Genomic DNA, 13,128 nt, shown 5'->3' with positions numbered 1-13,128 from the left:
GGGTGTCAAGGCAAGGCGCTCTGTTGCTGGGTAAATCAACAGCTTCTTGCTTTGCTCATCTACATCGAGGGCCTTGTCTCCTGTACTGAGCGGTGTGCCGTCCCCTCTTGCCCTCCCTGCAGCCAGCAAGCTCCTCGCTGTCCCCTTGCCGCAGAAGCGGCATTGCTACCTGCTCCGGCTTGCGTGGCATCTCCGGCTATAACAGTGCTGCGGCTTCATTCAGCCCCGGGTGCTGCTGGCCCACCGCTGTTAGCTACGACCCTGCCTGCCAGGGCTGCTCTGGATCCTTGGCTGGGTCAGGCCATGGGAGCTGTTGGCGGGTTGCGCTAATTCCTTCCAAAAAGGAAACCCTGTAGGTGCAGATTTTGTTTGAAATGTGTGGGCAGTCGGGATGAAGTCAGCAGGAGCGTTCGCATGCGTAAGCCCAGCTAGTCCTGCGAGTGCTTGCCGGGTTGGGCCATGCCCTTTTTGAGCAGCAGGGGCTTTCTGTGCTGAATCTCTAGCATCTTCTTGCCAACCCCAAATTTAGAAATGGAAAACAGAAAGACTGCACCCGAGCAGCCCATAGTGTTAGGCCAGGATCAGTTTCGGTGCTTAGTGGCTTTTGTTATGTCTAATCACTTAGGGGAAGCTTAGTAAATACCTGCAGAATAAATAAACTCTTGCAAAATGAGGATGTGTGTGTAGGGGGTGGGGGTGGGGAGGGGGGGTGCATCCTTCTGATCTGGTTTTAATACACTTCCTCTTTATTGAGATTTCTTGGTGTTTTTCATGGGCAACTTCCCCATTTCCCCCTTTCAACTTACCGAGCTGCAAGAAATGGTCCTGCAGAAGGGAGGGAAAGAAAATGTGTGACCTGCGTGAGAGGGAGTGGGGGCAGAAGGAAGGTGGGTGCTGGAGCAGGATGGGCCCTCAGTACAGCCTCACATCTGAGAGACGGCAGGATGAGTATTTCTGTTTACTGCCGGGAAAGGCGGGCAGGCTATGCCGTGAGCACCCTTGGGCGCAGGTATAAGGTAGGGCAGGGGTTTGCTGGGTGCAAGTCCAGGCAGCTGTCAGTTTGGTACAGCAGCAGATCTCCTCCCAGAAGAGGCACACATGGACCAGGAGATGCCAGGTAGGAAAGGAAGGTATTTCTAAGGTTGCTCCCATGACCGGGGCAGTGCGAGGACGAGTAATTGAGTCTGACTGCATGGCAGCCAGCGTTGTCGTAGGTGATGGTGTTGGTCCCTCATCAGACACTCGAACACTTATTCTTCTGAAATCTTGGTGTTTCAGGAAGAGAAGACAGATGTTTTCCCTCTCCCCCAGTCTGACGGCTGGGGAAACTGAGGCAGGAGAGAGGCAAAGTCACTTCAACAGGTCGGGAGGAGGCTTGGGAGCAGCACCAGGCTGTTGCTTGCCAGGGCTCTGGCCCAGAGCCTTCCCCGGGGTCTGGCTGCTACTTTAATCCCACGGGAGCAATTTTCTCTGGATTCCCAGCAGAAGGGCCCTTTCCCGTTAATCTGTCCCTCCGTGTGTGGGGACCTTTCGGAGGGGTCAGGGCAGGGCCCCCGGGGGGGGGGGGGGGGGGGGCTTCTCGATGCGACCGGACCAGGAGCCGCTGCTTTGTTCCTCGCCTACGTGATGGGAAACGGAGCGAAGGTAGGGAGAAAGGGCGAGCGCGGAGGGAGGGGACGGGGAGGGGGGAGGCGGCGCGGCGGGCCGGGCCGGGCCGGGCGGCAGAGGTGGAGGCGCGGCGGGGGCGGCCGGGAACAAAAGGGCGGCGGCAGCGGGGCGGCGGCGGCAGCGGCAGCGGCGGCGGCTCGGGCCCGGGCAGCATGAGCGGCGCGGTGCTGCGGCGGCACTGCAGCAAGCGGGGCTTGCAAAACCTCCTGCGGTAGGTGCTGCGGGCCGGGGCAGCGCGCGTGGGGCGGCGGGCGGGATGAAATCGGCTCGGCTGCGGCCCCGCCGCCCTCCCCCGGCAGGCACGGTGTGCCGGGGAGCGGGGAGAACGCATCCTCCCTCCAAACAATGCGAGAAAAGCAGGTCTGAACTTAACCGATGGCTTTCGCGGGAGCATGCAGCCGGAATAACGAAATGCAACTGTGCTGTGGCACTCACCTGAGCCGGCTGGTATTTTTTTTTTCCCTCCCTCTGTGTGCAAGGCATCTCGCTGCCGGTGTGTGTTCCCCGAGTGCTGAAGGCTCCTGTCTAGCGAAAGGATTTCTTTTTTGGTAGCAAATGTATGTTGCAACGTGCATTTTTTAATTCAGACATCTGTAAAGGGCCAGATCCTCGCGGGGGTGTGGGCTGACGTTGCTCTATTGATTTAATCAATAGCAATGCTGCTTTGAACCTTCCTCTGCAAGTGTAACCGCCGGGGTAGGAGGTGGGCGATTCGCTTGGGCTCGTTCCCGTTTGTCCGGCGAGGCTGAGCCGTGCGAGGACGGCTACAGCGTCTGCCAGCGCTGGGCTTCCCTTCCCTGCCGCCGCTCCGCTCTTGGGTGCGGGTTGGACGTGCGACTTCCCTGCGTGGGTCTCCGCTGCCCTCCCCTCGCTGCTGGGGAGCTTGTGCTCTACCTGCTGATCGCTCGGGCCGGGCGGGCGAAACGGGCTGCTCGGCTCTCTGTGTTTAATTTAGGGGCTGAATCGGTGAGTGCTGGGTTAACGTCCCGCAGGTTGAGCGCCTCTTGGCTCCCTCGCGCCGTCCGTCCCCACCGGTGCCTGCTGCTCTCCAGCCGGGAGTTGGAAGAGGTCAAGCAGGGTGTGTGTGGAGGTGTCTTTTGGGTGGGTGCTTTCCAGCCAGTTTGGGATTTCCATGGTGGAGAACGCAGCCTCTGAACCTCACCCCTCCACAAAGAGTTTCTTGCCTTGGAAGGGAAATTCAGGAAGGGAAAATACAGCCATTTGGTCTGTCCCACCGGGGGAGTCGACAGAAAAACTCCCCTTGCCTGCCCTGGCCCCGGGGATGGAAAAGGGCCAGGACAGACTCCTCCTCTGCGCTCGTCCTTGGCCCCTGCTGTCCTTCCCCAGGCCCGGCCCGGGGTCGGAGGTCTCCGCTCTGTTTGAAATAGCGACCCGCGGATGCTTGGCGAGGGGCTTGCCGGGGGTGAGGAAACCTCCGCGGGGGGCTGCAGCGGGCAGGCGAGGGCTGAGGCTGACGTGGGTCGGGGGGCCGGGCAGGGGAGCCCAGGGGACGTCGCCCGTCCGCAGGTGGGCAGCGACTTCGTTTGCAGCACGGCAGGCGGAGGGGGCAGGCTCCAGTGCCTCATCCACGGAAAACCGGTGCCCGGAGGTGTTTCCCTCTCCGTAATGGTGGCCCTGAACTCCTCCTGCTGCAGCCAGGGACTTCTGGTGCCCCAGGGACCCACGCGCCCCGGGGGCTTTTACCCAAGGGACACTTGCGCTGTGCAGCGTTACTTGTTAAGCGTAATCCAAGTGAGTGTTTCGCTTGCCCGTAACGCAGGCAGGCAGCCCGGCTCTGAGGCCCTGCCAGCCCGGGTGCATGCACAGGCTTCTTCAGCTGCTGAATTGCTTGAGCTTCCTGGCTTCAACATACATCACCAAGAAGATCCCTGCGTTCCTGCTCTGCTTTAATCTCTCCCAGGGCGGCCGTGGGCAGAGCGGTTACACTGTGCTGCCCCCAGGCTCTCCGTGATGTGCCCGAAGTGTTTCGGTGACCTGGAGCACGAGAGGAAGCACCGCTGTGCTCGGAGCTGCCTAACCAGACACTGGGGATTTCGGTGTGATGCTGGTCCACCAGATCTGTGCTTCCTCCCGTGCTGCCGCTCCTGAGGCAAAGCGTCGTGGCTGTGGTCCATTTTGAGCCCCACACAAGGCTCTGTGGGGTCTTTGGGGTGACCTGTTGGCTCCCAGCGGCAGGCTGGTTTTGCCCCTTCTTCACCAAAAGCCAGAAGGACGTGTGTGTCCGTGCTGCCCAAAGGGAGCCGTGGGGGCTGTCCGGGCTGTGTCGGTGCCCTCGCCGCCCCCCGCTCCCCTTCCCGCTGTGTGTGGTCTGCAGGGAATTACCTTCTTCGAGCATCACTCAGCTGAGGAAGCTGCGAAGTGGGGTTAAAGTCCTGATCCAAAAACCTTCTGAAATCAGGGTGAAAGTCTTACGGAGTTTAGACCAAGACCCGGTGCTTGAGCGTCAGGCATGCGCTTGAGATGAAATTTTCAGGCGCAGAAAATGGCCTGTGCCCCGGTGCCGAGCAGGAGCGTCGGCTGCAAACGCTGGCTCAGCCTGCGTTCACCCGAGCATCGCTCCCAGGAGCCAGATCTGCGAAAACTGGCTTTTCCACCAGCCGTGCGGACGGGTTTAGCGCACTGAGCTTCAGCGCTGGTCAGTGCGCTTGAGAGCGATGTTTCCCGGGCTGAGGTGCTGCGTCAGCGCTCTGGGGACGGCATCTGGCCTTCACCGCTCCGTGAGCTGGCGCTGGGCTGGGAAACGAGCCCTTCCCGCTCCTCGCCGGCTACCGGCACCGGGACACTGATCGCGCCTGGCGGGAACGTGCCGTTCCCACCCGAAAAGCTGGAGCCTGAGAGGGACCCGTCACCCTGGCAGAGCCCGGGGTCATGCCCTGGGCCTGCGGAGGACGCACAGGGGCTAGTGACTTGGCAAATGCATCAGGCAGAAGGGGCAATTCCAGTCTTGCCCACCTCCCCTCCTCTCCCGGGATCGCCCCTTGTCTGGTAGAAATCCCTGCGGAAAGACTTGTCCCGTTTGTAAGAAGTTAACAGTGGCGATCTCTCTTGCTCCTGCAAGACTTTGTATTTGCAAAGCCCTCTCCAAACATGAGCTGTTTCATCTTATCTCGGTCTGTTTTTCCTTATCCTTCTAATGAATTCCTATAAATAAGATGAGAATCCAACGCCTGTCACGTCGATTCATTCAGCTCATTATCTGCTCCCGCTGGAGTCTCCCTCTCCCTCTCTCTAGCGTGCCTCACGCGTTGCCACAAAAGAGTATTGCTGTTTAATTAACCTACAAATCAGCCTCTTTGCAAGTCCGCAGCGCTGGCTGTGCCACTCCTCGAAACTGGATTACGCGGCGTCCCTGCGGACACAGCTCCTCCTGAGTCCCCAGGCCGCTCGCTGGCTCCAGGCGCGTCCCTCCACCGCGTCCTTGGCGGCTGTAGCTGGGATGTGCAGCCGTGGGGTGAAGCCTGCGTGTGGATGGACAGCTGTTAGAAGAGCTGCTGCTCTCGTAGCAGCCCGTTTGGTTTCTTGCACGTGGGTGAATCTCTGGTTTGGCGTGGAAGTGAGTTGTGACTGGTTTTGGGGAGAGGGACGATTTTTTTTCTGCGCTGTTTGTATGATACTCAGCACAACGGGTGACCCGGCCCAGGATGAGGTCCCCAAAGCATGACTGCTATATAGGCAATAAATAAATGATTATATGCCTTTGCAATGCAGTAGACTATGAAATGCAAATATTGTCATGCAGGAGGGGAACTGAACCTGATGATGAAAAAGCCCAAGGGTACAAAATGATCCAGAAAAGTAGATAGATGGTGAGATAAATCTAAGCCTTTCCTCAGTAGGACAGAACTTTTTCTCCCTTATCATCGGTGGAGTCATTGGTATGGAAAGCCAAAGGATGAGGTCTGAAATCGTGCTTGCGTGCCCCTGTTTTTTGCCTTGACTTACACGGAGCAGCCCCGGGAGAGGAGATGCTTTCCATCTCCAGCTCGATCCAAGCAGTCTTGGTCCGGGCGCCTGCACGAGGCTGCTGGCCCCTTCTTTCCCTGCGAGCCGAAGCACGCTGTCTTCTGCACCGTGCATTTCTTCAGGCCGTGGCGATCTCTTGGCACTACTGTAAATCCCCCAGGATTTGGGGCATTTTTAACATTCCCCTAACTTCTTGAAGCTTGATGTCAGTTCACGAGGGGAACGTTTAGCTCCGCGGAGACCGGGGGTTTTCACCCGGCTCCGTGTGATGCCGTCCTTTCATCCCGCGCTCCCTAGAGCGCGTCCTGATGCGTCCCGGCGGGAAAGGTGCTGCCCCCGCGCTCCCGCCTTGCTTCCGGAGCCGTGCCGGCTGGGGCGGCCGTGGGAACGAGGGGCCAGCAGGGCTCGGGAGGGAGCGTGGGTCGGACCGTGCTTTGGACCGCAGGGGAAGCGGGTTTTGGGGGCGGTTGGTGCCACGGCGGGGCCTGGGCGGGACGTTCGCTGATTGGGATGGAGCGGCGACCACCTTCGGGGACGGCTGCGGTACCTCCCTACTCGTGTTCACCTCCGTGGATAGATACGGGGAGCAAAGCGAGCTTGATGAGAGGTGGGGCAGCTGCTTAGGGGGAGAAGGGGAGGATGAACATGCGGCGAGCCAGTAGCACGAGGAGGGAGGGATGCGGGGGAGAGCCGCGGCCAGCTGCCGGCACGGGCTGCTGCTGGAGGGCATGGGGACACCGGGGACCCGTCACCGTAATTTATACTTTGCAGCACTGCCTCACACGCCAGTGTGTTCCCCTCCTCTGCCCTCCCTGTAGTTGCTCTGATTTGCTAGTGGCCTTTTTTATATCTATCTATATTTTGTTCTTTTTTTAATGCCTCTTTCCCCATCGCCGGCTCCTGTGGCCTAGGCCAGGGCCCGGTGGTGAGCTGGGTGGGAGGGGAGGCCAGGCGCCGGCGGAGGGGAGAGGGCTGCACGGGGACGCTGGGAGCCCTCGAGAGCCACACTGATGGATGGCCCCGGGGCTTTCCGCATCGCCAGGGCAGCTCTGCTGAGGTATCGTGCTCGGAGCCACACGTGGGGCCATCATCCACGTCTCCTCTGAGTAAGGGAGCAGGAGAGAAGGTGAAGCCTGGGGGCCCTGTGCCGTCGGGAGTCCACGCCTGCCGCTGATGGGCACGTTCCTCCTCTGGGAGGAGAGGGGAGTCCTGCAGCCCGGCTGGGTTTTTGGCTCTTCTAGCCCAGCTGCTCCTTCGCGGACGCCTGCCTGCTCCGAGCCGGCGGGATGTCTAGGGCCTCAGCTTGAGCCCGTGGCAGAGATGGTTTTCGCGTGAAGGCTCGTGGGCTTGGCGCAGCGGGGACCGAGGGCTCCTTGCAGCCCCGGGGCTGTTGCGGTGCAGCCCCTCAACCGTAGCTGTAAATGAAGAAAACCTTAACTCCCCTAGGGAGCCATGTCACGCGTTGCCGTGGCCTCCCTGCACCCCTGTCCGTGCCCTTGCAGGAAGCTCCTCTCGCTGACCGGGGCTACAGGGCAATCGCGCAGCCCTGAGGACCGTGAAATCAATGACTTGTGGCCAAGCCGGGGGATTCTCACATCTCAGCTCGCTGGTGCTATAAAAAGCAGCAGGCCTGATATTAATCTTGCTTTTAATACCGGTTTTAAGCAGGGGCAAGGCTATTGTTCTCCCCTGTGCAATCAGACTTGCTTTACAACCGAAGCGTAGCAGGGAGGAAGCTGCCTGATTGCAGCCAAGGCGGGGAGACTGCGCAGGCTCCCTTCCCTCCCCGAGAGAGCAGAAACACAAACGCTGGGTAAGCTGGACGGAGCCTTTTCTGACGAGTCTGTTTTATCCCCCCTAATGCCTTTCCAAAGCCAGACCCGAAGCCTCCCGTTCCTTAGAGGGATTGGGATTCTCGAGCCTCGCGTTGGGAATCTCGAGCCGGGGCCTTTTCCCACGGTCTCGCCGTCGTACGCGGCACCGCTTTCTCGGCACGCCGCAGCCCCGGCGGGGGCCTGGGAGGGCTCGTGGTGGCCAGCAGCTCCCCCCGCCCCCCCAGCCGCTCCAAATTCCACACGGGTGATGTTAGCGCATTACCGCACCGGCGTATCTGCGTGCGAAGGACCTGCCGTCCGGGGGGGGCAATCCATCATCTTTTAAAAGAGTCTCTGGGATTCTGTCTGCTGTGATTAAAAGAAGAAAAAAAAATTCATCGTTCCCATCGGCTACCTCGTTGCACGGGGAGAAGGTGCGTTCTTGCCAGCAGCTTTTGCATCCCAGGCTCGCGAACGCTGTCGGCGTGGTGTCCTGCCAAGGACAGCAACCCCCACGGTTCGGCTTGCTCCCTGGGCCCGGGCCCGTTGCCAGTGGGATGCTTCCAAGATCTTGTCGTAGGTAGGGGAAGAACCGGCTTCGTCTCCTTTGCGTGAGTTTATCCGTTTAGGAGTAGAGCGTGTCGATGATAAGAGGGTTGCAAAGCAGCTGTCCTCCCAGCCCCCTCCGCAAGACCGTCCTCAGCAGTCTGGGCCTTCGGGGTCTTCTGAGCTGCAGGCACGGTGCCTTCGAAAAACCACCCTTACGGCGGGTGTTGAGAAGGGCTGTGCCATGCCCACGGCGTTTGGAAGTGCGGACCGTCCCCGTGTGTCACCAAGAGCTTCTAGAGCCGGCGTCCCGCGGGAGGGACAACGTGCCAAAGGGTCGGCAGCGCTGGAGTCTCTGCTTGGGGGTCTGCTCTGTCGCTCACCAGCAGCTCTCTGCAGTGTGTCTCATCTTGCCCCAGATGCCTTTGGAAGCTGTAAGCTACCAGCTTCCAGGTAACACCAAAAGTACCTGGCACATACGGGTGTGCGGCTGCATATCTGGATCTGTGAAACAGCTGGAAGTCCAGTAAGAAAGGCCTTCTTGTGAGACCAGCTCTTCAGCCTGGGGACTGAGGTGCTCCAGACCTAGCCTGGACTCAGAGTGTCGATTCCTTCTTTGGGCAGAAATGGGATATGTTTTAGTGCGGAGAAATCAAGACTCACTTAGAAAAGTGAGTCGTTTTAATGTTTAAAGGGAAGCTAGGTTTTTTGCCTGTGGTTTGCTTCCATTTCTGCCTGATGACAGTTGCGCCGTATCTTCTTCCACTTCGGCTGCCTGGCATAGCCTTATCGCGCGGTGTGCGACGCCTTTCCACACCCCCGCTCCCCGCTCCGGCGGGTCGGTGGGGGTGGGATGGGAAGCTGCGTGTGTGCATGGGCCCAGCTCTGCTGCTCCCGCCGCAAAGGCGAGCCGTGATTTATAGAAGAAATGGGGGGGAAGCGGCTGCGATCGCACAGCTACGCCAGGGTGGGGAAGCTTGGTATGAGAACAAGGCTTAGGGTGAAGCATATATGCATTTTCCCCTTCCCCCCCACCCTTCTTGTTCAAACTTCGTAGCCTGGACTCTAAACCAGGCAACGCAGCTGAGGAATTACATGAATGTATGGGAGGGAGAGGCTTGTCCAGCATCTCTGGCTGTCTCTGAATGACAGGCTGATCTCTCAGAGCTAGAACAACCATATCCCCGAGACTGTGAAAAAACAAACTCCGGGCCCTGGCATAATATTTTTTCATTGTATTTCTTCCCCGTCTCCTTGTACCGTACCAATATCCACGCCGTCTTCCTTGCCCAGGCAGACGGCTATCTAACTGTAGTCTTTGCTATCAAGCAATGTTATTCCTAAGTCTCAGAAACCTATTCGTTAAGCAATGTAGCTGTAGTAGCAGACTATACAGCTATGCAACTCCGCGATGCTATCTGGATCTCTGCTCACTTTATTTCTTCCTGGCTTCCTGGCTGACCTTGGACAAGCCCTTGGACGTAGGGATGGACTTTTGAAGGTGTCTTGACACATGGATATAAACCTGGGCCTTAGGTGGCTCTTTGGACAGGGCTACGATGTTTAACTCGTCGATGCCTAGCACTGATGTCTGCACTGCATATGGGGCTGTGTGAGACATCTCCCAGGAGGCCACTTTGAGCCAATGAGTCTGTAATTTGTGGTGACAGAAGGAAACTGAGCCGTGGCAGAATGACCGTGCAGGGCATGGAGATGTCCTCAGCCACGGCTCTGAGGTGTCCTGGTGCCTTTTCCCTTGAATGATGTGAAGAAAGACATGTAATCTCTGTATTTCAGCATACTTCAGCCTGTCATGCGGATCCATTTATGTGTGCTTTATTAAAGATTAATAAGTGATTAATCGGTTGTTACTAAGTGCAATTGGGTGAAAAAGCTGCTCCTTTGTAGCCTTTTGATGGTATCCTCTTCCATTTCGTGTCATGAGTGTGAGTCGTACATTGTAGCACACCTACCAGTCATCTCTGGGCTCTTTCTGAAGAGTTGATGGATGGGATATGAAATAAAGACCTGCAGCTCTGCTTGGCAGCAGGATGATCTTGCTGACAGCCCTCCACCATATTCTGGGTGTTTTATGTATGTTGTTTAGGCAGCTTTTGTAGCTGGTTGATGGACGGCAGCCCCCTTTCCAGAGGGTGATATTTTCGGAGGTTGGTAGGCCTGGGGCTGGCACTGCTCCTTCTGCAGGCAATGGGAGATTTACCCTTGGCTGCACTGGGTCTGTGCTGGGCCGGTGGGCTGTGCCCTGTGGGAAAGACCCGCTGTCACGCAGGGGCTGCACGTGACTCCTCCTAACCCACGTCCCCGAAGCCTCTTCCCCCTTGAACCTCGAGTGTGCAGGGGCAGCGACCAGAGCCAGCGCCATCCTGGCCCGCGACCCCCCGGCGAGCTCAGGAGAGAGGAACGTCGAATTTGCTGGTGGAGGGTTACTGGGTTCTGGCACAGGTCTGCGAAGTCTAGAGCCTCTGGGAGGCATTTCATTTTCCTTTCTGGAATTAGCTTTAGCGCTGAAGGTTGGTCTGGGGCCAGCAAAACTTCCTTTGAGCTGTGAGCCGTGCAAAAGAGTCTGCAGCGTTTCCCTTAAATACAGCTCATTTGCTGCCAGAAAGTCCCTCGCCTGAATATTATAATCTCCCCGAGTGCTGATGAGGAATTGCCCAAAGGAAACGTGACCTTTCTAGCAATCCTGGCTTGTCTGGAGCGGGCATTAGCGGCCATCCAAAACGGCACAGCCCGAGCGCTGCTGCCTGTATCGTCGTTCTGCGGGAGGAGGCATTTGCAGGGCAAGTGGAAAAAAAACCCTCCTCCCTCGGCTGGGGGTCCGCAGGGAGGTGAAGTCAGGATTTGGATCTAATATGGGCAACTGGCCCAAGCCTGAGCTGAGGTCTGAACGTCCCAGACATCTGGCACACCGTGAGTCTACAGCCAGGTCTGAACCTGGGTGCTTTGAGCCCGTCCTTAGACCTGCAGGACTCGCTCGCCTCCTCGCTAAGAGATGATCTCTGCTGCAAAGGACGTTTTGGTCCAAACCAAGGACTCCCAGAGTTGTCGGCAGAGACGTACGGCCGGGGACTACGTAGCAGGACTGACCCAACGGGGTGACGTCGTCCTGCTGGGTGAGGCTCCGCAGCGGCTCCTCGCTGCCATGCAGTGCCAGCCCCGGGCAAAGAGGATGATGCAGGGCAGGGAGGAAGGGGATTTGGGGCTTCTCTCTTTTGTCTGGCAGGAAAATGCACGTTCGCATAGCCCGGCGGCTGGGCGCAGCAGTGTAGCAGGTTACGAGCTCGCCTTGCAAGCCTGCAGCTTGTAGCTTCCCTGCCCCGGGTCGGGGAAACGAAATTGGGCGTTCTCGGCCTGGCGGGCAGTTAGGAGCCCCCTTCTTGCCCAAACTCCCCAAGCTTGGGACCGGCCCGGGAGCGTGTGGGATGAGGCTGGAGGCAGAGGGACGTGGCATCAGCTCGTACCGCCCTGCCCAAGTGCAGGGTGATGGTAGCTAGAAGTGAGAGAAAAGGGTTGTGCCATGCCGTTGTGGGCCAGGCCCGTGAGGCGCCAAATTCGATTGCTAACACTTAGAAAAAGCAGGCGAACGTGCCCCCCCCCACTTTTTAAAGCTGTTTTGAGATGAAATCTTTCCACCTCTTTGCTTTGAAAGGAGATTTAACAGCTGACCTCCCTCCCACACAAGAAAGAGGCTGACGAAGATGTAGCTCCGTCCGAACCGAAACGGCACGTTCAGTTTGCAGTTCAGCGAGCCGTCCTAGCCGGCCCAGGAGCAAGGACTTTGGCAGGGTTTTGCTTCTCAGTCATTTGTTTGTTTTTCATCAAAAGCAAATGCTTTTGCTGTTAGGTCAGCTGAAAAGGAATAATCATTTCCCCTCCGCGTGTTGGTTTGAGTATCGAACCCCAAAACGCCAATTATTAAACCTTGCTCCGCCGCCAGCCCGTGTGAGCGTGGAAGAGCTCCGAGTCTGCTAATGCAGCGTTTTCTCGATGTTCGCCGGAGAGGGCAGGGGTTCCCCTCGCTCGTCGGAGACGCAGCTCGTCCCGGTGCAGGGCAGCAAAGGGAGCCGGAGGGATGTTTCCCTGCTTTGCAGCAAAGTCCTCCTCGCGGGGACGGTCGCCCCGGTGTCCCCTGCGCTGGCCGCAGGGCCGGCGCGGAAGACGGAGCGACCGAATAGCGAGCCGCTGAGGTCATGGGCAATTAGTCACATCCGAGCGGGGAGCGGGGCGGGCTGCAACCCCCAGCGACTGCTGCGACGTGCAGAGCTCGCGGTGCCGGCAGGGACCCCGCGGGGCTCCCGGGGCGCCCGCCCGAGCCGGGCGCTGTTGCAACGCCGCCTCCGCCATGGCGTTCCTCTCGAAACCGGGTTTGCTCTGGCTTAAATGGGGACCTTCCTTCCTCCAACTGGGGCAATCCAGGCGGGAGAGGGTTAAGAGCCGTCTTGCACCGGAGACTATCTGGAGTTGTGACACGAGGGAGGGAGATCATGGCAGAGCTTAATGAATGACTTCATTTATATATTAAAAAAAAAAAAAACCACACACAACAACACGGTGGCTTGCTGCCAGGACCACAGACAACGGTTTCTATGGGAACCTGTGGGAAAAAAATAAATACGAGCGTGGAGCCGCTGCGGAAGGGGGAGGAGGGGTCTCCCGGGCCTCTTTCTGGTGGCTCCACGCTCCCTGTTCCCGTAGGGAATGAGGTGGGAAGGGGCAACAAGGGGGAAGAGAGCAGAGCGTGGCCGAGCTCCCCGAATGCCGTTCGCAGAAAGACCCCCGCAAGATACAGCGAGAGGCCGTTTTCTCCCCTTTGCCGCATCCCGGCTCGCGTTTCTGCCCCGAGCGCTCCGCTGTGTCCTCGGCCTCTCCGCGGGCGGGCTCAGAGGCGAGAGGCGTTCGCCTCGCGCGCTGCCGAGGGGTGCCGAGGAGCCTTGAAGGGGAGGGGAGCTCGGACACGCTGTTGGCTAATCTGCCAGCACCCGAAGGAGGTGCTGGAAAACCAGCCGCTCACAGAGGCGTCAAACACCCGCCCAGGTTTTCCAAAGCAACCCGTGCTCGGTGCCCAGCTGGGGCCGTGGACGTCGGCTCCTGGGAG

The 13,128-nt window shown here is 58.6% G+C and overlaps 1 protein-coding gene across 4 annotated transcripts in view; it reads left to right on the top strand.

The window, feature by feature from the left end:
- The window catches only part of LSP1 (lymphocyte specific protein 1), a 50,954-nt gene that overhangs the window by 11,422 nt on the left and 26,404 nt on the right, over positions 1-13,128 (top strand). Inside the window, exon 1 of one of the 4 annotated variants that reach the window (XM_064513146.1) lies at positions 1,724-1,879. The exons of the other annotated variants lie outside the window; for them this stretch is intronic. Within the exon in view, the coding sequence (XP_064369216.1) occupies positions 1,821-1,879 (59 nt within the window). The 5' untranslated portion in view covers positions 1,724-1,820. Of the gene's footprint in view, positions 1-1,723; positions 1,880-13,128 lie in introns of those variants that run through there. 4 annotated transcript variants of the gene reach the window in all.

The sequence above is a fragment of the Dromaius novaehollandiae genome, chromosome 5 (genome assembly GCF_036370855.1).
Source record: "Dromaius novaehollandiae isolate bDroNov1 chromosome 5, bDroNov1.hap1, whole genome shotgun sequence".
NCBI classification, from domain to species: domain Eukaryota; kingdom Metazoa; phylum Chordata; class Aves; order Casuariiformes; family Dromaiidae; genus Dromaius; species Dromaius novaehollandiae.
The sequence above is the reverse complement of the archived record's forward strand: the minus strand, read 5'-3'. Positions and strand labels throughout refer to the sequence as shown.